This window comes from Onychostruthus taczanowskii, unplaced genomic scaffold, assembly GCF_017590055.1.
Source record: "Onychostruthus taczanowskii isolate IOZ18803 unplaced genomic scaffold, ASM1759005v1 scaffold36, whole genome shotgun sequence".
In the NCBI taxonomy this organism is placed as follows: domain Eukaryota; kingdom Metazoa; phylum Chordata; class Aves; order Passeriformes; family Passeridae; genus Onychostruthus; species Onychostruthus taczanowskii.
In genome coordinates this window covers 6,589,270-6,613,425 of record NW_024501015.1, presented here as the reverse complement: position 1 = coordinate 6,613,425, position 24,156 = coordinate 6,589,270, and the positions used below count along the sequence as shown (strand labels likewise).

The 24,156-nt window shown below is 44.7% G+C and overlaps 1 protein-coding gene across 2 annotated transcripts; it reads right to left on the bottom strand.

Annotated features, from left to right (window-relative positions):
* Nucleotides 1-220: 220 nt before the first annotated feature.
* Nucleotides 221-24,129, bottom strand: NR1D2 (nuclear receptor subfamily 1 group D member 2). Of its 2 annotated transcripts, XM_041411410.1 has the most exons (8): nt 23,819-24,129; nt 20,395-20,655; nt 18,376-18,464; nt 17,321-17,465; nt 15,083-15,699; nt 11,682-11,867; nt 7,678-7,888; nt 221-3,290 (listed from the first exon to the last, which is right to left on the bottom strand). In XM_041411410.1, exons 1-8 carry the CDS (start codon nt 23,832-23,834, stop codon nt 3,094-3,096), a joined length of 1,722 nt encoding a protein of 573 aa, XP_041267344.1. In that variant the 5' UTR covers nt 23,835-24,129; the 3' UTR covers nt 221-3,093. The 2 variants fall into 2 exon arrangements, with proteins under 2 accessions (XP_041267344.1, XP_041267345.1); XM_041411411.1 differs by lacking the exons at nt 17,321-17,465; nt 18,376-18,464.
* Between the last annotated feature and the right edge of the window lie 27 nt (nt 24,130-24,156).

The window sequence follows — 24,156 nt, the reverse complement described above, 5'->3', positions numbered from 1 at the left end:
GCACCAGAAAACCCCATCCAAACACCTGGGAAGACAGAGCAGTAGCACAGAGAGAGGAGATGCTGGCTCTCCCTGCTGCTGTGCCCCAGCACAGCCCCGTGACCTTAGAGCAGCTGATGTTCTCATCCAGAAGAGAATCTCTTCTGCTTTGTTCATCCCAGCATGCTGTCCTCCCCGCCAGATTTCGTACAGAGAAGTACAAAGCACACAGACACAGAAATTTAGCTTGCTGACATAATGCCCATATTTAATCTTTTAAAACAAGAACAAAATCAAGAATAAAATCAAGAATAAAAATTTCATTTAAGTCATACAGTACATTAATCTTTCAGCAATGACCCAATCTACAGTACTCAAATGCCTGGCATGAAGTCTATTATCTCAGCATTTAACAAGTGTATAACCAGTGACACAGTAAAAGAAGAGCTCACAATACACAGCTAACACAATGAGTTTAGATTTTCTTCTAAGAGTCCAGCTAGGGTTTGTAATACATGGGTCATTTTTGAACCGTACTTTAATCAGCTTTTTGTTCAGTCAATCTGTTTGGGGCTTTTTTTTTTTTTTTCTGTTATGTGAGTTTTTCCATTATGTACAGGAAGATTATTTCAAATGAAATTGCACAAGTTAGAATATCTATCTATAGGCATACATGGTCAATCTAACTAAAAAAATTTAATAAGCAGTAATTACTCAGTCCTGGTTATACATTCCTAAAGGCTTAATAATACAGTTTTAAGAAAAAAAAATAAAACAAAACACAACAAAACACAGCTGTAGGGTGGCAATCTCCATAAGAAGCCTTCTTCCCTCCCAAAACAACCGAGGGCTAACTGTACTTTCCATGTTTGAAATGGGGTCTACAAAGAAGTCATTTCAGCAACTAAACAATAAAAACCGTGTGACTGTGTCCTCTCTGAAGTCCGAATGGTTCGATGCGTAATTCAGTGAAGCTCTCAAACAAATAATACTGGTAGGATGCAGACTGTTAACAGAAATTAGGACAATATGCCCTGATAGAACATTTGGGTAGCAAAACTGTACGTAGGAAAGGGCCATTACCCAGTGGTTAAAGCAGCTTGGAGCAGGACAGCCCTGCCTGGGGAAAGGGTGGGCTCTTCTGCTCCTCAGCCAAGGCTACAGCTGAATTTCCCCCACCGCTTACCAAGCACTTGCCTCGCCTGCTCTCAGCCCCTTCCTCCTGTCTGAGGTGGAAACCCAACCCAAAGGCCAGGGGAGCATGGCAGGGTGCAATAGCAGGGTGCAAGCCCTCCCTCTTCCCATCCCAGATCCTGATGCTGAGCAGCAGGCACAGGGAATTCACAGCTGCTTCTGCTGCAGCTCCACCACAGGCACGGCTCCTCTCAGCCCACGCGGTGCGGGCAGGAGCTCTGCAGGCTGGAGCCTTCCTTCGTCCTGGCCCTGACTACCAGGAGCAGGCTCCCTCCCAAGAGTAGCCCAACACCAGAGACCCTGAGGGCTACCTCTAAGGCAAGTTAACTGAACAAGGGTGATGGAGCATCTTCCCACATTAGCAAAACATAAACGTAACTAATTAACACAACTGCTTTGACTTCTTTTATTCTCTCTTTTCTGGTGCCAGGCCCTGCTACAAATGGAAAAAACCCCATAGGAGAGCTGCCTTCCTAGATGGAAGAGCAGCAGAATCTTACGCCTTGCGGATCTGCTCTGTAATTTGCTACTGGCATAAACAACAAAAAAAAAAGTCCCATTTGTTTGGTTGGTTTTTGTGGTGTTTTTTTAAGAAAAAAAAAATCCAGACCATCTAATGCACCTTCTCTGCACATCACACACGCTCACATGCACACACACCAATGGAGAGCTCCAGAAGAACAGGCATGGGAACCACAAAGCCCAAATGGAGAAAAGACATGGGGAGTCTCACATTTCTGTTTTCAATTCTCATTTAGCAATGAAGCAGCAAAATGATGTATTGCAAGAAATAAACAGTCACAGAACACACATACACCCAAATGCAACCATGGGTACATTTTTCCCATTTTTTCTTTTTCTGACAGACATTGCTATTAATCTGACAGTTTCTCTCTGGCTGTGCTGAAGTTTTTGAAGAGCATCTGGTGCTTATTTAACCTTTATCAGAATACAAGAACCTCAGTGGCAATGGACAATTCATCTCATTAGTGCCACAACCAACCATCTCTGCTTGAGATTCTCTACAAAACCCTTCTGGAAGTTGAATCTGACTCTGACTCTGCCTCTTTAGTGCCACTCTTGGTTGTCTTTTTTTTTTTTTTTTTTAATTAACAAACACAGCATATTAATGCAAATTCGATGTTTTCTAAAAAATGCTCAGATAATTAGTTCAGCAATATGCAAAGTGCATCTATTTGGTTCTTTCCATAGATCACCTTCTGTTTTTAGTTTAAATTCCTTCACAGTTTAAAATATTGTGAAGAAATTATATGTATACTTTATGTATAGAACTATTTATATACATACACATATATACACACAACTCTGTACTTTATATAGCCATAAACACTCACTACTTAACTATTTATATTATATACACATGGCATGAACACACGCTCAGTGAAGAGTTGGTGCAGGCTGAAACCATTCCATCGGGTTTAATGGAATAACAACAGTGAAACCATGAGTGAGTTATCAAGAGACACAGACATACATCTATTAGATAAGTGAAAGACCAATTAAATCAGCTCTTCCATTTTCCTATTAGCACAGGATTGTTCCCATCCCATTCCATGCTCCATAAGCACATACACAGCTACTCTGCATTCAGTTTACATGAGAGGGCAGTGGTGGTTCTTTTTCCTAAATGAAAGAAGAGTCCATATTCACTCGGGCTCATTGCAGCCTCTCCTGCAGGAGTGGGCACAGCTGGGCCCGGATGCCGTGGAGGATTCCGAAGGCTGCGCCGCCGTCAGCTGAAAGCACCTGCCAAAGCTTTATTGCATGGTTATGGGACAGCTATCAACTGTTCACAGTCTGTGAACTCTCTCCAACAAGTGGTACAACTGTATAAATACGTACTTTAGCACAAAACAGTTTAACACGAGGCAAGTCCAAGTACAAATGAGACCTAAAGGCCTATGGGTGAACTTTAAAGGCCAGCAGTTCTTCAGAGTGCATGTTGTTTAAGGAACGCAAGTCGGGTAATTTCAAAAGAAGTTTTGTGAAAATAGAGGCTTCGTTTGGGTGGTTTTTCATAATTAAGGTCCTTAATGCACGGATTAGTGTTTCCTGAAGTGCCTCCACAGAATTGACATTTTCTATTCCGGAGCGATCTAAACAGAAGGGCAGGGTGAGAGGGAGAGAGAGAAATTAAAAAACAGGAGGGTAGGAGGAAAAAAAAAACTGACTGAACAGATGTAGCCTGCAACATAAAACCAGGGCAAGAATCCCTTACTAAATTAACAAGCACAAGAAAAATCAGATATTTATGCCAGAAGTTTTAAATCACACACCAAAAGTCTTTCAAAGGTTATTTAGCATTAACTTTTCAAAGTACTAAGTTCATGCCAAACTGGCAGCATTCAATCACTATTTCTGTGATCCCTAACCCATGTTTCCAGAGGATGACAGATTGAAGCAAATGTTTAAATATGTTGCTGAATCACAACTTTCAACCCAAGGAGAAAGACGGGTTGCATGAAAGTAAAAATTTCAAACATTTCTTAAGGCTAGATATAAAACCCTAAACTTAAACTGAGGGTTTGAGGAGGAAATCCCACTCTGGACAAGCCACAGTTGTTAGCTGCACAATGGGATTCTCAGGGGTAAAGGGAGTACAACCATTCATATGACTGGGCACTATTTCTGAGCGTGTTCTGAAGCACTTAAAAAAATGAAACATGATGCACCCAAAAATTCCCAGCTGAGGAAAAGAAGAATGTCAACATCTAGACAAGTATTACATTCTCACTTACTGCACTCCCACCACACCTGAAGCATTGCTTTCAAGAGAGCTGTATTTAAGTTGAACACACCTGGTATCATTAGGTGGAACCGAAGTAAGAGGCTTGAAAGAATGAATTTTTAAGTAAAACATCTCACCACATAATCAGGCACAGTAGCTGGTTTTTTTTTTTTCCAAGCTGTAGCTTCTTTTCTTAAACACTACGTAAATTCAGCAGGGCACATACATAGCCGAGTGACTGGCACAAACAGAAATGTGCTTTGATGTGTACATGTACTTAAGCACTTTGCAGAACTGGGACGTGGAATGACAGCAGCTTTCTGGAGTAACACTGAGTCAGATCGTACAGAGTGGGAATCCCTTCCTTATGCTGTCATTGTCAATCCCATCACATTGCTCAGGTGAACACTCTAGGAAGTCCTCCTGGACTACTCAGTGCAGTTCCCTACTGCTATAGGAAAAATTATTACATAATCCAATTAAGGATGCATCTTCAAGCAGTTACTTGTGTTTTGTTCCTTTAGGAAGATTGTTCCAGAATCTTCTACACTTAGGAGCTCTGATTACTATTAAACAATTTTTATTAGCATACATTCCACTTTTCTGTGAAGACTGTCCAATAGGTTTGACAGCTGCTGTCCAAGAGAACATGAATGAGGAGACATCTCTGCCTTTATTTATTAAATGATCTCTCCTGCTTGCCCCCTGCTCTGCAAAAGCTTTGCTCTATTCCGAGCAGGTAAAATGACATTTGCACAGAACATGCCCAACAGAGTTTCACAAGACCTCTGTACAAGAGCTGACAAGAGTACTGCCTTGCCTCTGAAGGTGGAAGAATGCAGCCCAGCCTTTCCTGGCTGCCTCAGGTGACTGTAACCTCCTCACTTTAATCAGTCCCAAGTCTTTCTTCCCCCTCTGAGTCTACTTCCAGTTGCTCCCAGTGGCCAGCAGAAGATTTTGTTAGTGTTATGCCAGTAAAGGAGAATAATAGAGGGTGTGTACTTCATGTTCTTCTACCACAAAGCAAGACCCTTAGTTAAGGGATTAACTGGTCTCTAGACCTGCACAAACCACATTCTTTCAGCTTTGCTTCTGTCTTGCTTTTTCCTCCTCCAGTGGCCATGATCCACCTTGCTACCTCTCCTCCATCTTCAACACATCCAGCTAACTGAAGCCAGAGGTGAAGCATTCTTTTAGTTCTGGAACAGTACCAAGATAATTCCTCAGCACCACCCAAGTGTGATCCTGCTTTTTTCTTTCTTTGCCATATGACATGGGAAGGAGAGGATGTACAGAGTTACACAGTCCTTGCTACTATCCCTGCCTCTTCTGTATGTTCTAAATGCTACTCCTAAGAGTGGTTATTCATCCAGTGTTAAGTGAAGATGTTTCTTAAAAGCATTCTCCCAACTAGCAGTATTTAAAGACCTAACATCTTTTTCCACTGGTGGGTTTTGGCTTTTTCTTAGTTTTAATCAACTAGAAATCTTTAAAAAGATCTTTAATTAATGCAGCATGGTACTTTATATTTTGCATCGCTTAATCAGCATTCAACAGTCACACTCCTTTCTGCTTTTGGAACTGATGTAAATCCTGACTACTATCTCCCTTTCAGTATTCTCTTGAATAACCTTCATTCTGAGATGAAGAAGTCATGGCCTTTTTCTTCCACCTTCAGTTCTTACATTTATGGCATTTTTCCCTTTGCCTGCATCTCCATGTCATTCTCTCTGATTCTGTTCTTCAACTCTTTATCTCTAACAAAGCGCCACCTCCCCTTATAGGAAATTGCTTTTTTGGCTACACTACTCCTCAAAGAGTGGGATGCAGGGATCTGTCTTTCAAGATCTGTTTAATCAACACATGCCCACAATCCTTCGGTTCTACGGGCACCTTCTCCTCCTGGCAATCCCTCTCACTGTAAGCATCTTCCCCAGGAACTCTGCTGAGGCCACTTCTGTTCTTCACTACCTGCCTGAGCATGAAGCCAGCTCATTTACTCACTTGTGCAGAGTAACAACTGCAGCAGTTCAATCCAGTCTCATGGAACAGAGTAAAGTTGCACTGAAAATTTTTGAACTCACAGGGTTAGCCCTATTAACCCTGATCATAAGGGTTAGCCTTGTGTCTGGAATACAGCCCAAACAATGACTAATAAAGCTGTATTTTATAAAACCCTAAAAAAATTTGTGAAGATATCCAGGAAGACTGTGATCAGACTGCAGATCAGATCATGAAGCAGCTAAGACAGGCAGCAATAATACCCAAAATATTATCTGAAAAATCCTCAGCAACTGCAAGAAGCCTGAATACCAAACACCTTCTCTTTGTCCTGCTGCACGGCTGACACTACATGCTGTACATGTTACATGCCATCCCTAAGCTAACCCCTGCTGGGAGCTGGCAATCAGCACAGTGCATTAAAGGCTGGGGAGATGGCACTGTGCTAGAAGCACATTTAACAGAACAGATACAGCCAATTAGACTGAAAACAGGTGGCACAGAGATTGAGATATTCTAGGACCCAGGAGCTGAGCAAGCAAGAAGAATGGCTGTAAGCCTAGTTAAGAAGAAAAGAGACCTGGTTGTCAGTCCTTATTTTGAAGGCTGCCTGCAGTTCTTGTCAAGAACTTCCAGAGTCTGGAAAGGCAACTAACTTCAGGTTTCTCTCTGCTACCTGAACATTTTCATTAACAGATTCCATGCTCCCTTCAGATCATAGTGCCATGCTTCCTTCACACTGCCATTTGTTCTGGCTCTTGAAGCTTGCTAATTCTGTGCTACCCTCTGCTCGTTATCATGGCTTACAACCTGAAGAAGCGACAGCTGCCCTGTCCTGTGACATTTCAGCTCAGCCACTCACAAAGCTATTAGACTGAACTGTCCTACCTTGTTACAGAGGCCTCACGTGCCTACAGCACCATGCCTGGGTGCCCCTCCTTGATAACACATGGGTCTAAATTGCTCATGTGAAAGGGATGCCCTTGTTCAAGGAGTTCAGTGCTCCCCAGCTGCTGGCTCGTTGTCTCAGTGGGCGCTGCGAGCATTCCTGCTACCTACCCCTAGGAGAGCTTCTTACCCAGCAAATAGGGATCCTGCATCTTGCATTCCAGGCATTATATGCAGAGCTAATGTGCCTAATTTGAGGCTTGAGATAATACTACAGAAGTAGGTGCTTAATCCTTCTTTGAATCTGGGCCAGGGTGTTCTGTCTATCCAGGGACTGAAACAAGATAGGAGGCTGGTGAAGATGTCAGTGGATTGGCAGGCCTTTGGTGGTGAGAAGTCACGATGCAGATGATAGGGCTTTCTTGCTGACATAGGGAGAGATCAAACTGCTGGATTTAGACTTAAGTAAAATACGCAAGAGACTTAAATGACAACACTTAGAAGCAAAAATACCACCTTATCCAAAGACTTATGCTGTGCAAGTCAGGAGTAATTTCAGCGATGCTGTCCTGTGAAACTTAAGAGGAGCCAAACAAATAGCATCTAAATGGCCATGGAGCAGCTATTTGTTTTTGCATTACACAGAAAGCAGAGAGAAAATATAAGCCCATTGTCACCTTTTTCTAAAAAGGCAATATTAGAAAGACTAGGTATCTTAAAAAGTACATTACAGGATGCTAGTACCTTTAAAACCTACTCAACTGCACTTATACATGAAATAACAGGGCATACATTTTACAGAAAACTTTTAATAGAGAGTCACATTCAATTTTTGGCAAAGGTGCAAGTTAACTTTCTCTTCTTACCAGCAGATACCAGGACAACCGCTGTAAACAAACTCATTTCCTCATCGCTAAGTTGCAGGGCATTTAGTTTCTCACTAAATTCAAACATTGAGTTGAGCAGATCACCAGCTCCCATTGAATGCAAGTCATCCACACTGTACTTCTTGCCACTCAGGAAGGTGACAGTACGTTCCTTTGCATCAAACAAAGATGCAAATCGTACCATTAAAACCTGGAGAAAGAAAAAGCAAGAAAAAAGGAACAACAAAACCAGATAAATGCAGGTGCATTTCTAGAAAAGCCAAAGAAAAAAATTAAACTTTTTAACATCATTCAAAGTGTCTCATTAACCATTCTAAAAGCATTCTATACAGAAACTGTCAGCATGCTATTGAGCTGCAAAACACAGTGCAAGCTCTGGCCCATAATCTGGAGAAACAAACAAGTGACAAAATTAAGGAGTGGATGCAGGGGAGGGGCTACAGCATATGAAAGGCAGGAAAATTAAAATTTAAGCCTCAGACAGCCTAAGCCACACAGACCATGTCATTCATAAATATGCCAGTAGGACAACTTGCTTAAGCCACACAACAGCCAAAGGCACACAGAGCATTAAAAGAAATGTTTTCTTGGCCACACTCATGAGGAGCAAAATGAAGGTACTGAACCAGATTCTCACTTGGCATAAAGTGGAGCAGCTCTATGGAAACAATGCTGATTTACACCACCTGATGCTCGGGCCCCCTAGGCATTCTTTGGAAAAGTACCATGCCACATCACTGTACCCACAGGAATGTTAACGAGTTCTGCTAGAAAGGAGCCACATGTAGAGCTTTCACGAGGCTGGGGAAGCACAGCTTGAGATGGCACCTGGTCTGCAGCAACTGGGAATACCCCTTTGGTATAAGCACCTGGGCTGGAGCAGTTGAGGTGTGCTAAACTTACCCCTTTGGGCTGAAATTTCTCTCGTGGTTTCTCAGTTGTACTGTGAAATGTTTCCCTCTGGAATGGCTTGTAAAGTTTCATTTGCTCATGTTCAACAACCTAATTTACATTTTCAAGGTTTAAGTTGCACGGAACAGCTTTCTTATTTGAAGAAAATGAACTAACTGGCACTGGTTAAAACTTCAGACTCCCTATAATCTCTTGGTGTGACAGTTGTCTCTTCTCATTTACCCTAATAACTGCACTAATTCAAGTGTTTACTACAAGTGAGAGGAGGACCAGGTTTTCAAAGACTGGTGCCTTTCACAAGCTTAAAGAAAGGAGTGTTCAAAACAAACAAAAATGTTTGAGAATTCAAACACTTCATGCACATTAGGACCTGCTCCTAAATTTAACAAGCCAAACAACATGCAGCAACTTTGATGGACACAGGAGCACTACATACTATTCACTTTTGTCAGCTAAGCTATCTTTGATGTCCTTTGATGACATTAACTACAGAGTGCAGAAACCCAGATGCAGAAGCCATCAGAATACAACAAAAACAGGCAAAGGGCAGGCAGACAAAGCTGAACTTGTGCATTAGCACAGACCCACCAGGTATCCAGCAACCTTTCAGTTCAAAACAGTATTCTCCCTATAGAATTGGGCTTTAGAAACATCTTTAAATAACAAGCAACCAGGATTAGTGCTGATATTCAAAACTGAAGACCATAAAGTTGTCCTGACTTATTCCGAGGCAAAGACCTCACCTATTTCAATGCCACCATTCTAAACAAAGAAGAACAGTTCGGACTATGGCATAGCACAGGACTGATTCATCCCATTTCATTTCAAACCAGGCTCATACTTGTGCATGCTGAGGACACATCTGATCAATCCTATCACCTGACCACAGCAACACAGGCACATAAAAACCTCCACTCTGGGACGTGGCTTGATCATGTCCCTACCAGCTGCAGTCAAATCTGAGTCACTACTCAAAGGGATCCAAGGGCCTTGTTAGCCCTACCACCAACTACATTTGGAGGGGAGGTGGAGGAGGGCCCACTCAAAACCAGTCAAGTTCCTTATTTTAGGCTTACTGCTGTCTCTGAGCTGGCTCTCATAAGAAGCATGCAAATGCCACCACGATACACTGAGCTCTCCAGTACTCCCAGTTCTAAGAGACCTTTTTAGCTTGTGTGTGTGTGAATATAAATATAGCTGTGCAGCTTCTGCACCAACATTGTCTCCATGTGTCCTCTTACCCTTCCAGGGACAGGCACTCCTCAAATATGAACTGCTAAGAAGCACAGTGCCAAGCCACACCACACCTGGAGGCAGCACTTTCACTCAGGTTCTTCTATTAACATGCAGACAGTGGAATATCCTGGTTCAGTGACCCCGAAGACAGGAATGACCTTGGATGCACCAGGCTTTCAAGATGCTTTTGCCTCTATCACAATGGTTTTGTTAATCCTGTTGTGGATTTTTTTCCACTGTTCTGCAGCCCTACCTTTTTTTTTTTTTCCTGTTGCTAAGATGTCACGTAGGTCTTTAACTGCAAGTTGTAGCTCACTAACAGGAATCATTAATGTTTCTTATAAATAAGTGAATAGTGACAGCATACAGCCATACATTATTACTAATTTCCTGGATATAGAAACCTCCTTATCAGCAGTGCTTGTAACCGGCAAAAAAGCTTAAGAGTGAAGCCTGAGAAAAGCTTCAGGTGAAGCAAGACCAAGACAAAATGTTTTATTTGCAAAACATGAAGGTTTGGCTTTACATTACAGGGACAGTTCAAGCCAAATTTTTCACCCTTCTCCTCCTTTGCAGAGGAAGGAACCAAGATTTTTGTGAAAGGTGAAAGTAGTGAAGATGTAAAAATACAGCCCTTTCACTACAGGAGTTGTGGATGAATCTTAAAAGGTCGAGAATAAGCATAAAAGAAAAAAATACATGACAGCAAAATGAAGGAAACAAGAAAACTAACAGACTCCAGGTAACAAGTCTTCCTGTAAACCTTGTACCTTCCAACCCAACAATTATCCATTTTAGAACTGAGCTGTATAAATGCAGACAGAAAACCGAACACATCACACAAGAAATGTCTTCATTTCAGGTAAATATAAAATCCAGCATCTCTCTTTGAAAGAATAAATCATGTAAACAAGAGCAAAGGCATCACCCATGCTACATTCCCCAGAAAAGCACAGTAACATCAAATACTTGGGACTTCGGTTCCTCTGACCCTCTCTATTCAAATTTCACATTTGAATATTTATGAAATGTGTCCTCTCTACTCAAATTTCGTATTTGAATATTTATGAAATGTGTATGGTCTCCAGTAGACACAAGGGTCTCGAAGGGCAACTAAAACATGATGTAAAGGTCATCTAGTGAAGGTCACTAATTATAAAACAGCACCAAGCTCTGTGGTATCATTTCCAAATTAATACCACTAATTCACATATACGTCATGACCACAAGTGGATGCAATTAACCACAAGGACCTAGTGGGATTAGTCTAGAGTAAGTCAGGCTGCAGCTGGCACACAATATCTACAGAGCTGCAGCAGTACACGTACACGTACAGTACCATTGTTACTGCATTGCACATGGAAGCTTCAGACACTCCCAAGTGGCCACCTAAGTGGTGACTGGTCAGGATTGGATACTCTGGCTTTTGCAGGAAGCAGAGTGGCACAAGGAAGGACATGCAGAGCAGTAAACACATTCCTTGACAAAACCTGTAAGTCAGTAGATAGCTTTCTAACCTCTCCACCCTTCCAGATGCAGCACAGTTTTCCAGAGTAAGCAAAGGTAGCTAGAAACCCCTAATTATGTATTTATTAATGTCCAGGGAAGAGGGAAGGGTAGAATGGCTGAGCAGTTTTGTGCTCATTGGAAGAGGGACAGGTCACCAAGGTCTGACCAAACAGATCCCTTGGACACCATCACCTCAGAGAACGCTCAGAGCATCCATGAACAAGCTGGCTTCACCTGACACGCCCCAGTTCTATCTGGTTCTGCTTGTACAGGGTCAGACTGATGCACAGCTTGTCAGGTTTGCAATATACACACTGTGGTCTCACCTCGAAGGTCCCAGCCTTCAGAAGATTGACCTGGTCATGCTGGGAGAGGTCTCGAAAACCTGGGATGCGCTTGGCAAACTCCACCACTTCCTTCACTGCAGGAGTAAAACTCATGGAAAACTCTTCCCAGATTTCATGGCCAGACTTGTTTGGGTCCACATGGGGAGTCTTACTCATTGGGCAGACCTGATATTTGCAAAACACAGACAGAAAACAACCTTTAAAGGTATAATTCCAAATACTGACGAAGACTTGAGAGAAACATGTTTATTATTCAACAAAACTTTGCAGTAATGAAACAGAGAAAAAAATAGATCAGTATTCCTCAATCAATTCCCAAAGAAACTGGATTACTTCCCCTTGCTCAAAAACAAACTGGGAAAAAAATCCATGGGATCGTCAGCAATCTGTTAATAAATTTGTTAACTTCAGAACCTACAACACTGTGTACTGCAAAAGACCTGACACAACCAAAGTTATGCTATTCCTCCCTGATCTCAACTGATCTACTCTGACATCTGAATTTCTCTTTACTTGTATTATCCCTGTAATCTCACAGTAAATTGCAATTTCACAATCAATCAGTTGCAGTCTCACAGTCACTATGACATTCATTCATTCTCCTATCTTTCTTGTTCTGCAGGCTACTGAAGGGCTTCAGTCAAGGCGACAAAGATGTCGACACCAGAGCAAGAAAGCAAGCCTTGGTTTCCTGAGTCACAGGTTTACACCCTCATTACAAGGATAACCCTCTTCTGCAAGTCTGCTTTTACTTGTATTACTGAAGGAGAACACCAAGGAACTGGTATTCCAGTATTTCTCAGTCACAAGATGACAAAATGTTCTTTTTATACAAACATACAGCAATTTTTTGTAGGAAAGTCTGAATCCATTACACTGAGACCAGACATATCAGTCAGGGCTGACTGCCAATAAATTCCCTTTGCAGGAGCCAACCAGAAGCCCTGCGATATTTTCAGTTCTAGCTTCTAAAATTTACATCTTTTAATGAAGCTTAAACCTTTTAATATTCATTTCACCTGTCATCATCAAGGACAAAAATTCCTTTTAAGTATTCCTCACAAGTATACTAAATGGTGTATGTAATCCTACATAATGTCAGCAAAACAAAGAGAAAACAGTGAAATAGATTAGCAATTCCTCAGAGCTGTGCTGTTTTTGCAGGGCATCTTGAATATGGTAATTGCCTAGCGATTCTTTGTGTGGGAGGTCCTAAGATTACAAGACAATAATATTTTGGCAGAAGAAAAGGTCTAGGCATACAACTAGAAGGACAGCAGATGCCAACCACTGCTCTGCCTGTGATATTGCAATGGTTCACATAGGTATTGTTATAAATACAGCACTTTCCGAAAATATGGAATCTCTGGTTCAGTACCCTGCTCTGCAATGGACACAAAGATCACCTTAACTTCCCATCCTACAAGAGCACACCCTTACCCACAGGCACTCAGTCCCAAGGGGAAACTACCACTCCCACACCCAGTGCATTGTGTCTGTGGTCTCTTGATAGACCTTGGCCCAAGAACCAGAGGATCTCAAATTAGAAGAGACCCATAAGGATTGAGTCCAACTCCATGCTCCTTGCAGGACCACCTAAAACTAAATCATATGCCTACAGAGTGCCATCCAGGCACTCCCTGAACTCTGACAGGCTTCCCGTGGAAGCAGCTGTCAGCTTGTACAGTCACCAGTTCTCTTCAGAGGAACCTCTTCAGGAATGGCCTGTTCTTCTTTTCTGGTTACAGGGATATTGAGTAAAAACAACCAAACCCCTGAACATCTGTCTCCATATAGGTTCAGAGCCTAATGACTTGCCCTTATTGCTGATGACTCATTTTGGTCAGATCCTGAACTCACTGAGTTCTTAGGCAAAACCCTCATTGATATCAGGGACATGGGGCGGGGCTGGGGAGCTGCAGTGCTCTGCTGGATTTGGTTTTGTCTCCTCATCACTGATTAACTCCTGCCTGCAGCTCCATGCACAGGTCAAACTGACTGGTTGAGTCTCTGCAAGGCAGCACCACTCCCTGCCCGCCCATACTGACAGGTTTAACCTCTGCTTCTCAGGAGTGCCAGGAATGCCGCTGTAGTGACACCACATACTTTCCCTGCAAGGAAGAAAGGCTGGGAATTATTATTTGCCATGTTGCAGCAACTGGAGTCTGCAATTAAGGTCAGACCCTGCTAGGGATGGCATGGTCTATATAGGCAGTAGACAAAAAGGACTTTTTTTTTTTAAAGAAAAAACCCAAAAAACCAAAAAAGCCCCCATGGAAATGCAGCATCAAAATAAACACCTTTACTGAGGAGACCTTTGGGGGTCTTAAAGAATGTGTGAAGGATCTTCACAAAGGAGGAGGCAGAAAAACAGCAGCAGCTCAAGTACTTCAGAAAGGTCAGGGGCTCGCGCTTCACACCAGGAGCGCAGGATGAGAACGAGGATGTTATGTTCTCTCATCCCAGGCTCCAGTGATAAAGAGAAGGACAATCTATTTTAAGGGGCTTACAGAACTGGTTGCCTGAATGGCAGAGAAACAGCAGGTGCAAGGCAAATGAGAGGGACCTGTTAAGCAAAGGCAAAAAAAAACCCCAACCAAACCAAGCCAACAACCATATGCAAAAAACCAGGAAGCATCCTTGTTAGGAATTCAGTGAGAAAATGCTCCAGCAAAGTCATCTAAGGTACCCAGAAGTGTGTCCAGAGCCTCACTTGCATAAGTACTACAGAGAAGACCCTGAACTTCTCTCTAATAGTTTAACTGTGCATCTTCCTCCTGTCTCTGTTCGTATCCGAACATGTTCTACAGTGAAGAGGATGCACAGCCTGTGGGCCTCATTAAAACAAAACAAATAAAAAAATCCCCATCACCAAAAAAGCAGCCTACCCTGCAACTGAGATTCTAGAGCCCATAGTAAAGCCTGTAGACTGGCTTAAAAACCTAGCCCTGGGGTTTGACCCCAGAAATTTGCTCTTAAAACCCTTAAGGAAAATACAGTGCATCTTACTGTATAGATTATTTGAAAGTAAAGTCTTCAGAAGGACTGAGTGAAAAGGGGAATTTATAAACTCCTATTTTTATTTTAAAGTCAAGTCACATAAAAAACCCATGACTTTTTTTCAGCCAATACTCTTTGATGTTATTTTACTTTCAGTTAGCTAAAAACCAAGCCAAGAAGCCCCATTACTTGTATGATTTCAAATCCTCCACACCTTGAGCCATTTTTCTGCTTCATCACAATTTGCACTATCAAACTTGTGTCACCCTTTAAAGTTCCAGCAGTTGCGCCAACTGCGTGCAGCTCCACCGACTACTGAGGCACAGCTGGATCACACCCATCAATAACTAAGCCAAATCAAACAATTGATATCAATATACCAGATGCATTCTTCCTCCAGTGCTGCACGAGTAAGTGGCATTCTTGTTTGGAGAAAAGCCATCTTCTGGGATCCTCTCACACATCCGCTGAGGGTAGCCACTGGTGAAGTTCACGCAGTGGCTGTTTGTGAAGCACACGGGGTGCCCGCTTGGATAATGCATTGTGCTCCTCCCTTTGTACTGTCCGCCAAGGTGCTGCTCCCTGTCAGGGTACTGAGGGCCACCGAGGCCACCAACACAGTGCTCGCTGCTCAAGATGTACTGCTCGGTGCTCTTCGACACCCTCTCCCCACTCTGGGGCTGCATCATCTCTGCTGGGTTTTGGGACTGTTCTTGGTTGTACATGAAAGTGTCTTTGTGGGCCCTGGTGACCATCCCAATCACCTCCTCCTTAGCCATGTCAGCGCTAGGAGCGGGAGAAGGGCTGTTGATGGTTTCTCGCTCTTGTTTGGGCTTGGAGGAAAGATCTTCTTGAGGTGCTTGGTCTTGATGTTCTGCCAATGCTTCGTTGGGCAAGTGACCACTGAACTGACTGTTCATCATGGTTTTCATGGCACTCTGCATTTCAATCAACATCCTCTGTTTTTCACGTTTGGGAATACGGCCAAATCTAACAGCTACCAAGGTGGAGAAATGGATAGTGGTGGAAAGTGGAGAAAAAAAAAAAACAAAAAAGAAAAGAAAAAAAAAAAGTCAGTCCTGAAAGTGTTAGCATGCACACACAAAATAACACACCCCAACAAAAAATCCTGCCTTTTAAGGCAACATTTTAACTGCTTTCACCAATACTACAACCTGGGTATTACCAGTGAAGTCAAAGAGCTCCTGGGGCATACGACTGGCATGAACAGAAATACACTGGCATGTATGCCTTTGTTTAGGGAGAAGGCAGCTCTAAGGCACACGGTCTGTAATGCCTTTTCCCCTTTTGCCTCAAACCTGGCTATGCATTATACACACAGTTGTGTTAACTGAAGAAGTGTCAGGCTAAGACTGGATCTATTAATTCAGCACAACTTCATGAGCTGACAATTAGCTGAATGTAAACACAGTTCATATCATCTTTGCACAAAAGTCCTACAAGACAGGTCCTTGCGGACAAATTACGTAACTTACCAAAACAAGAGAATCAATGCTGAATGACGCTTACCTTGGCAAATTTTCTTGGTAACTTTGCCTTGACAAGGACATTTTCTGCTGGCAAGGGGATGGGCATCATTGTGGCTGCAGCACTTTTGACCCTGTCCTAGGGAATCTACAACTGCCTCTACCGCCCTGTCCAACCGCAGCTGCACAAGGGCTTACAACCAGTTTCGACTGATGTAATTACGCAGCAGTCCATCATTAATGTAACTAAGTCTCTTTCATTAAAGCAGGTGCAACCTTGTGCACAAACAAGTGCCTAGGGGATGAAATAACTCCTATGCACGACAAGAACTCGGAACAATTATTTAAAATAAGTTCTAGCACTCCACCCACTAAATTATTAACAGCCTGAGATTCCTAGTTCTTGTGAAACAAACACCCAGAGAAAATTTAAAAGTGAAACAGAAGGAAGAGTTCTGGTTGTGGCAGTAAGTTGTAGCAGACAAATGAACTACACTTTCAGCATTATTTATTAAAATGGCTCAAGGAGTGGACAGCAAGCAAGGTGGTCAGAGACACAGACCAACACTTCCTCCTTGCCTTTCCTCTTCCTCTAAGAAAAGAAAGAAAGGAAGAAAAAAAAGGAGCAGATACATGCTCATCCTATGCACCAAAGCTAACTCTTGAGGCTCTATGGTGACAACTCTAAAGCTATCAGGTTGGGCAGAATTCCCTTTCATTGAAAAAGCAATAGTAACAAAAGAAAATAGAAAAAAAAAACAAAGACAAAAAAAAAAAAAAAAGAAAAATATGAGTCTTGTTCAATTCAGGTAGGATACAGCTGTAAGTCTTAACATTAAACCAAAATCAAGACACTTGTTACAACCATCCCCCTAGCAGGCCACTGCAGCACATCCCACTGCATCAGCTCCACAGGCAGGAGGACAGCTCTGCGGCTGCCCACAGTACCACCTCACCAGCCCAGGACACTCATGGAGCAAGAAGGCAAGCTGAACTGAATGCTCTCAGACAGGGAACCTCTCCTAGACAATAGGGCTTGGCTGCATTATCTGCCATTAAGACCCTCAGCAATTGTTTTTGAAGTGGGCAGCAGATTCCCTCTCAGAGGATCCCTGCTCAGTACAAACGTACCATCTCTTGACATCCCAACAGACAGGCATTTTTTGAAACGACACTGCTGGCATCTGTTCCTATTCATTCTCATTATAGAACAGTTGTTATTCTTCAAGCACTTCTTATACTGGATGTTTTGCTGAATGCTTCTTCTGAAAAAACCCTGTAAACAAGCAAAAAAACCCCACAACTATCATTACAGCACATGTCAAATCCTTCCACCAAGATTCATGTCTCCGCCAGCACAGTAAACCTCACTGCATCGCATCAGCAGCTTCAGAGCCATCAGCCCCAAGAGATTTTAAAGAACTTCGTGCTCCTCATGACTTACTTCCCCTTTGTGTGTGATCTGTATGTAATGTGAACTAGTTATGATTTCTAATTAAAGATGCTAAGTTGTTCCCTGCACAGTCAGCACCTAAGAGCAGAGCATCTCAAATATTACCTCTGTCACTGTACCAACAGTTCCCTAAGAAATGCTCTCAAACACCTATGACATCAAGTGCAATGATGGGAGTCAAAATAACATATTTTAACTTCCATCTCTGCAGTTTGGCAATAAAACCTTCCTGCTGCACCATATGACCTTCTAAGGTGGTTTTTTTCGAACAACCCTTTATGCTAATAAGCTCCTTCACAGAACATAACATTTGCAATGCTACAGATTAAGAAAATACATATCTAGTTCTGGCTTTCCCTGGGTAAAGAATTGCTTTTCCAAAGCTGTTTTGTTCTGTGTCCCAGCCCAGGTGACAACTCACACCCACTATCTCTTAATGCCATTAACATGCACATGTCTTGTGTGACATGGTCCTTACCACCTCTGCTTCCAGTTCTTGCTCTCTGCTGTGTGCTCCAAGTCAGGCAGGATTGGACAAGGGGTGGGAACAGAAAGTACTGCAGAGTTTGGAAAATGCTGTATATTCCTAAGCCTGTTCCCTACAGCTTCTGAAATTTCTCATATTTAATGGAGAACTATGTCAAAATTTGTATTAGCAGTATCACCCCTTTTTCCCCTATGGGGAGAACTTGAGCATTTCACCAGCAGAAAGGTGAGCAGAAATATAGCTCACCTTGCAGCCCTCACAGGCATGAACACCATAATGAAATCCTGAAGCGACATCTCCACAGACTTTGCAAAGAAGAACCATGCCATTAAATTCTAGAATCAAACAAAAAAGTCAAGGATATAGAAACCAGTGACAACTGCAGGAACATGCTTCCAGCTTTTAAAACCTGGACTTAAATCGAAATATGTCAGGTCAGTTCAACATGTGAAAAAAATACAGCAGAAGAACAGACAACATGAATGTACAAACCCCCTGAACAGTGCAGAAGGTACCAGTGCAAGGGTGGGGGGAAAAGAGGACAAACATGAAGCACTCAAACAAATAGGGAGAAAGCACATATTCACTGGGCTGTCAAACAGAGTAGCACTGCGCTCAGCAGCAAAAAAGAAAGTCTGCTTACATTTAAGCACTTTTAAAAGGACCATTCAGTTAACTAGGCCACCAAAGTTCAGGCTCAATCTGTTTTTTCCATCAGGACAAGAAAGCCTATGAAAGGCTACAGTTTCCCCAAAAGAGAATAAACACTTTTTCTTAAAAACCAGAAATACTAAAGTACATTTTATAATAGATTTAACACTGGCCATACACTGTACATATCTGATAACAATTTAGGACTGGTAACTCAGCCACATCTACATATGTAGAGACCACCCATTTGAGTGCATATCCAGAACGGCTTATACACTTGAAATTGAAAATACCTTCTCAAGCCCGTAGAAACGCTCATGGTTTAGGTTTTTTAAGTTTTTCCCCACCTATTTTATTTCAGCTTGTCAATAAAATTTTTTTGCAAATCCTAAGTGCTGGTCTAACATTGGTTTCACTGAAGCCAATGGGAATTTTACCAGTGATTTCAGTAACCACAAAGTTACCTTAATCCAACAGAGACAGCTGGAAATACTCCCACAGAAACATATTCTACCAGAAAAGTAACTTATTTGACATTTGGGTTTCATTTGTAAAGAGGAACTAAAACGTTTTTTAAGGTTTTCAAAAAGGAAAAATAACCAAACCACAACTTTTTTTTTTTTTTTCTTAACACAATTAGTACTGAGCTAAAAAACTTATCTATCTGAACAATTTACAACAGGTTTCATTCCAGGAACCTCTGCCCTGATACTTAAGAATTTTTAAGTAAAGGTTCTTACTAAGAACTTAAGGTAGGAATACTTTAAAAATACCCAAACAACAAAGCAACAAAAAAACCCTATTTGAGGTAGAACTATTAGACAGTTATTCTAGCTTTATAACAATCCAAAACAGTAAAACAGTTCTGCCAGTGAAAGAATTCAGTCTCCAAAAGAGTAAATTTCAGTTGTTTGCTGAATCACTCATTCCAATATTTATTTTGAATCCTGCCCTTCTAAAACTATTCAAATATATTTCTCTATCACTGATCTTTTCTGACTACCAAAAGAAGTGTGAAGTAAGTATGTAGAGATAGATTGTTATATGTATTTTAAAAGGCCATTATTTAGTTCCAGTTTACAAGTACTTTATTTTTCACATAAACAGAATTATGACTTGGAATCAAAAAGATAACTGTTCCACCCACAGCTATAAAAGTATTACGCTTGGGTAATTTATTTTGTTCCTCACAGCTGGTGGGGGGAGGGAAGGTGAAGGGGCAGGGGACAGAGTATGAAAGAACAGAGAAACTAGATTTCCAAGACAGCTCCATAAATACACTTGAAAGCAATTTCTGATTATATCACCTTTACTTCATCACTTCTTTTTAACCAACTGTTTGATTTTGCTAAGATCGGTTTTCACTAATGACAACTTGAAGTAAAGCTGAACTGTATTTATGGACTGTTTGAGGTTGGCAGCAATGGGACCCCCATGGTCTCAGCATTCCTATGGCAATACCATATGTATTACCACACATTTAATGCCACAGGATAAACATGGAGGCTTTGCTATGCACCTACACCACAAGCCAAAGGGAGACCTGGTTGTAACACACGGGGTTGTAAAACATAAGGGGAAAATGGTGTTTTCAGGAACTGGCACCAAACATACTTGTGACTCCATTATGGCCTTTTGTCAAACCAGCAACACTCGACTGGTTTGTTTTAATAGTCTCCTCCAGCCGATCGCTCTTCGGCGCCCCATCAGAGCCTTCACCGCTCCGGCCATTGCATCCGCCTTCCGAGGAGGAGCTGTTTGGAGGAGATGGTACAGGCGAAGAGGACGACTGGAAACCGCTGTCTGAGCTCTCGCTGTGACATGAGGCTGGGCTAGATGCCGAGCTCGAAGAGCTGATGTAAGCTATCACACCCCCTAAGGCAAGAAAAAAAAGGCAGCACGTAGTGACATAACCAGCAGACATGCACCGCTGCCATGTGAGCCACGCCGTGACCCAGCACCACCAGATCAGCCATTACGTGCTCCTGGGAGCACTCCTTTCCCTCCCTCTCTCCCTCAAGCTTGTTTGTCTCCATTCGTTTTTTACAGCTGACCTCCCAGTCTGCCTCATCCCCTTCTCCCAATCCTATCAGTCTCCTCTGGTCCAGGCTGAGATGAAATGGCATAACCAAAAGACGGTGCAACAAGCCATGGTGCTGGAAGGATGGGGCAGCAGGGACAGGGCATGGAGTGACCCAGAGAGGGTTTCCCCGGCCACCCCCTGAGCAGAGCTCATCTGGAGCCAGAGCCAAGACAGGATCTTGCAGCACTGTGGAGCCAGAATGCAAACAAGCTAGGTTAGGGACAGAAATAGGGCAGAGAGAAAGACTTCTTCATGCAGGCTACATGCCAGAGGCACAGAAAGGAAGGGCTGGGAGGTGCTCACGATGCAGAAGGAAAGGGGGCAAGGGAAGGAAATAGCATTGCAGTCTGGTTAGCCTACTGAACGCCATTTGTCCGACTGCAAGCCTTTGTAGCCTTTCTAGCAGCAGCTAAACTCCAACTGCCAGGCTGCTATTTGCAAACAGCCTCTGTCCTGCCGCGTCTTGCAATCTGACACACTTCAGAATCCCTCATATGAAACAGCTTTTTGTCCTCAGGCAGACCTGGGAGCAGTTCTGGCTTTTCACAGGCTCCTTCTTCTTGCTCGCAAGCAAGAGAAACTGTTTGCACTTCATAGGAGTTTGTCTCAAAGACTCAGCATTTCAAAAGTCAATATAAAAACATTTGATATTTCACTCAAGAATTTCAAAAGCCATAGCCATGAAACTGTATAAATAAATCACACTCGGTATGTTCTACATTTTATGCCTCTATTGCTCAGTAGACTCTCCTCACTGATGACTCAGGACATTGCAGCAAGGAACTCCACACACCAGTAAGAATTCAAAACTTTAAAAGGGCCAGGCACTGCCTTCCTTGGGAGAAGAAAAGCACTGGTGTCTGTAGAATCCTTGATCAACTGAACTGGCACGGCAGGCAGAGGCTGTAGCATCTTGCATCAGCCATACCCTCCTTACACATAAAAGCAGTGGTATTATACAACCCTGGAAACATCGCTGCTTGCAGGGAGCAATTCTGACTTACAGATTTTCAGCACTTTTATTAGACATAACGGTCCTCTTAGCACCTCTGCAGCAACAAAACTGGCCCACTTCCTCTTCAACACTTCATTTCTTTTCTATCAACAAAACCCTTGGCAGGAGGGTTCCCTAAACAGCACACAGCCCAGGAGCTCCTGGCAGAGCTGCCTGGGAGCAGAAGTCAGACTAAGGGGCCATGTGACACGTGCAGGACACACGGACTGCTGCTCACGTTCCCAGACAGCAGTGTCCCTGTGCCCTGCCACAGGCGCTGGTCCCACACAGATTTTTTTATTTTTTTTTTTTTAAGAAATCCTCCACACTGCATAGCACGCATTCCGGATCAGGTTTTCAGAGAAAGGAGGATTGGCAAGGGGGTCATGAGTTCAGCCACGGCATGAGAAGCAAGGACGGCATCATCAGGCACCCGTGCTGGGCTAAGACGCCACCTGTTTGACAAAGGTCTGTGCCATCCCCCAGCGCCGCACGCGCCTCTGCCAGGTGCCAGGTCAAAGCTCACTGTTCACCTGGTCCAAGGGAGGCACCGGCCTTCTCAGCAGGCGCCATCCTTATCGGCAAGGGGCAGATCGGGACACGCAAGCACAGCCCCTGCAGGGAACTCCACGTTTCTCCACGCTGCCACCGCGCCCCATTATCTTTAAACCCTGCTCGTAAAAGAGATGCTCTTTTCCCTCAAGGGTAAGGCCAATGTCACAGAGGAGCACAGGAAGTGTGTGCCTGTGGGGGAGTTTCACCCCTCTTCTCCTCAGAGCTGGAGGAGCTCCAGATAGCTGGGCTGCTCTGGCACCCTAGAGAGCTTGGCAGTCTTGCCAGCGTCACAGTCGCAATTCCTCGTACTTTTTGTTATTTTAGAAATTACACTTCCCTGTGAACCCTGTTTTTGTTTGGTCAGCAGTCAAAAGTTGACTCTCACACAGAGCACAGGGTGACATCTCAGAACAAAGAGCACAGACACGGAGCACGTACACGTGCACAGAGATGCTGGCACTCCGCCGAAACGGGGTACCGGGGTGCTCGGTGGAGGAGGCAGCCCCGGTTCTGTGAACTGCCAGGGATTTTCGTAGGGAACCCACCTGCCGGAGGGTGGTGAGAGGAGTCCTTCGGGCTACGCGGAGCCACGCTACTGCTGCTGCGGCACCGCCGGCCCAGTGACAAGGACCCTTTGGGCTCTACCTCGCGGGATTCACTTTAGGGATGGGGCGGGGGGCACCGCAACGTGCCGGTATCCCATTAACACACATCTGGGAAGCGGTAACGCCGCAGGGGCACGAAGCAGGCGGCAAACTGCCCGGGCGATCCAACCGGCCCCCGGGACGCTGCGGCTGCAGGGGCTCCCCGGCCGGCACCCCCGACCTCCCTGGCTAACAAAGCGAGAAGGGAGCGGGGAGCGCGGCCGCCGTGCCCGCGGCCGCCCTCCCGCCTCACCCCATTCCACCGCACCGGGGCTGCGGCTTTTCCCTGCCGCGGTCACGCGGCGCCGGGGCTGGAAGAGCCGGGCCCGCCCTGCGCTGCCCCCGGGCCGCCCCCTCCCCGTTACACAACGCCGCCCCCGCTCATCGGGACGGGCCGCGTGCCGCCGCCGCCGCACACGGCCGCACCGCGTGGGCGCTGCAGGCCGGCACTCCCCCGCCGCCGCCGCCGCCGCCCCGAATGTAGGTCACCAAAACAGCGGCCGCCCGCGCGCCTCACGTGTCCGCGCCGCCCGCCGCCCCGCGCCGCCGCCCCGCCGCTATTATGCAATGCGCGCGTCACCGCCCCGCGCGGCCAATGAGCGGGCGCGCCGCGCGGAACGTAAACACAGCGCGCACATGGCTCGCCCGGCGGGTCCATGTGAGGCGGCGCGGGGCCGTCCCGGCCACCCGCACCCCCGCGCCCGCCCGGCCCCGCGGGACCGTCCCGCACAGCTGCCCCCCGCAACGGCCGACCTCGCTTACCCGCGCTGACTTCCATGGCGACCTCCTCCCGCAGGGGCACGGGCGGCGCCGCGCTGGGTTCCGCCGGGCCCGGCTCGGCTCCGGTCGGCGCGGCGCGGCTCCGCTCGGTCGTTGTCTTCCCAGCTCCGTGTCCCCGCCGCAGCCCTACATGCAGCCGGCGGGAGACTGGCCGGCTGGCAGGCAGGGAGGCGACCGCGCTGTCTCCTGTCAGAGCAGCGGGTGCGCGTCCCCGCCGCGGCGCCCTCCCCTTTACAACAAAAGCGCTCTCGGGGAGCCGCGCAGAGCGAGTGCGGCACCGCCGCCCGCCCCGCCCCGCCTTTTAAAAGGGCCAGGCACTG

What these genes read in the sequence shown, in the direction of transcription:
- NR1D2 (XM_041411410.1), bottom strand. An exon ending in AGGCCATAATGGAGTCACAA is followed by an intron (nt 18,465 to 20,394) that starts GTATGTTTGGTG and finishes GTTTGATTCTAG; the next exon opens with AATTTAATGGCATGGTTCTT. An exon ending in TGAAGGCTGGGACCTTCGAG is followed by an intron (nt 7,889 to 11,681) that starts GTGAGACCACAG and finishes TTCTTTCTCCAG; the next exon opens with GTTTTAATGGTACGATTTGC.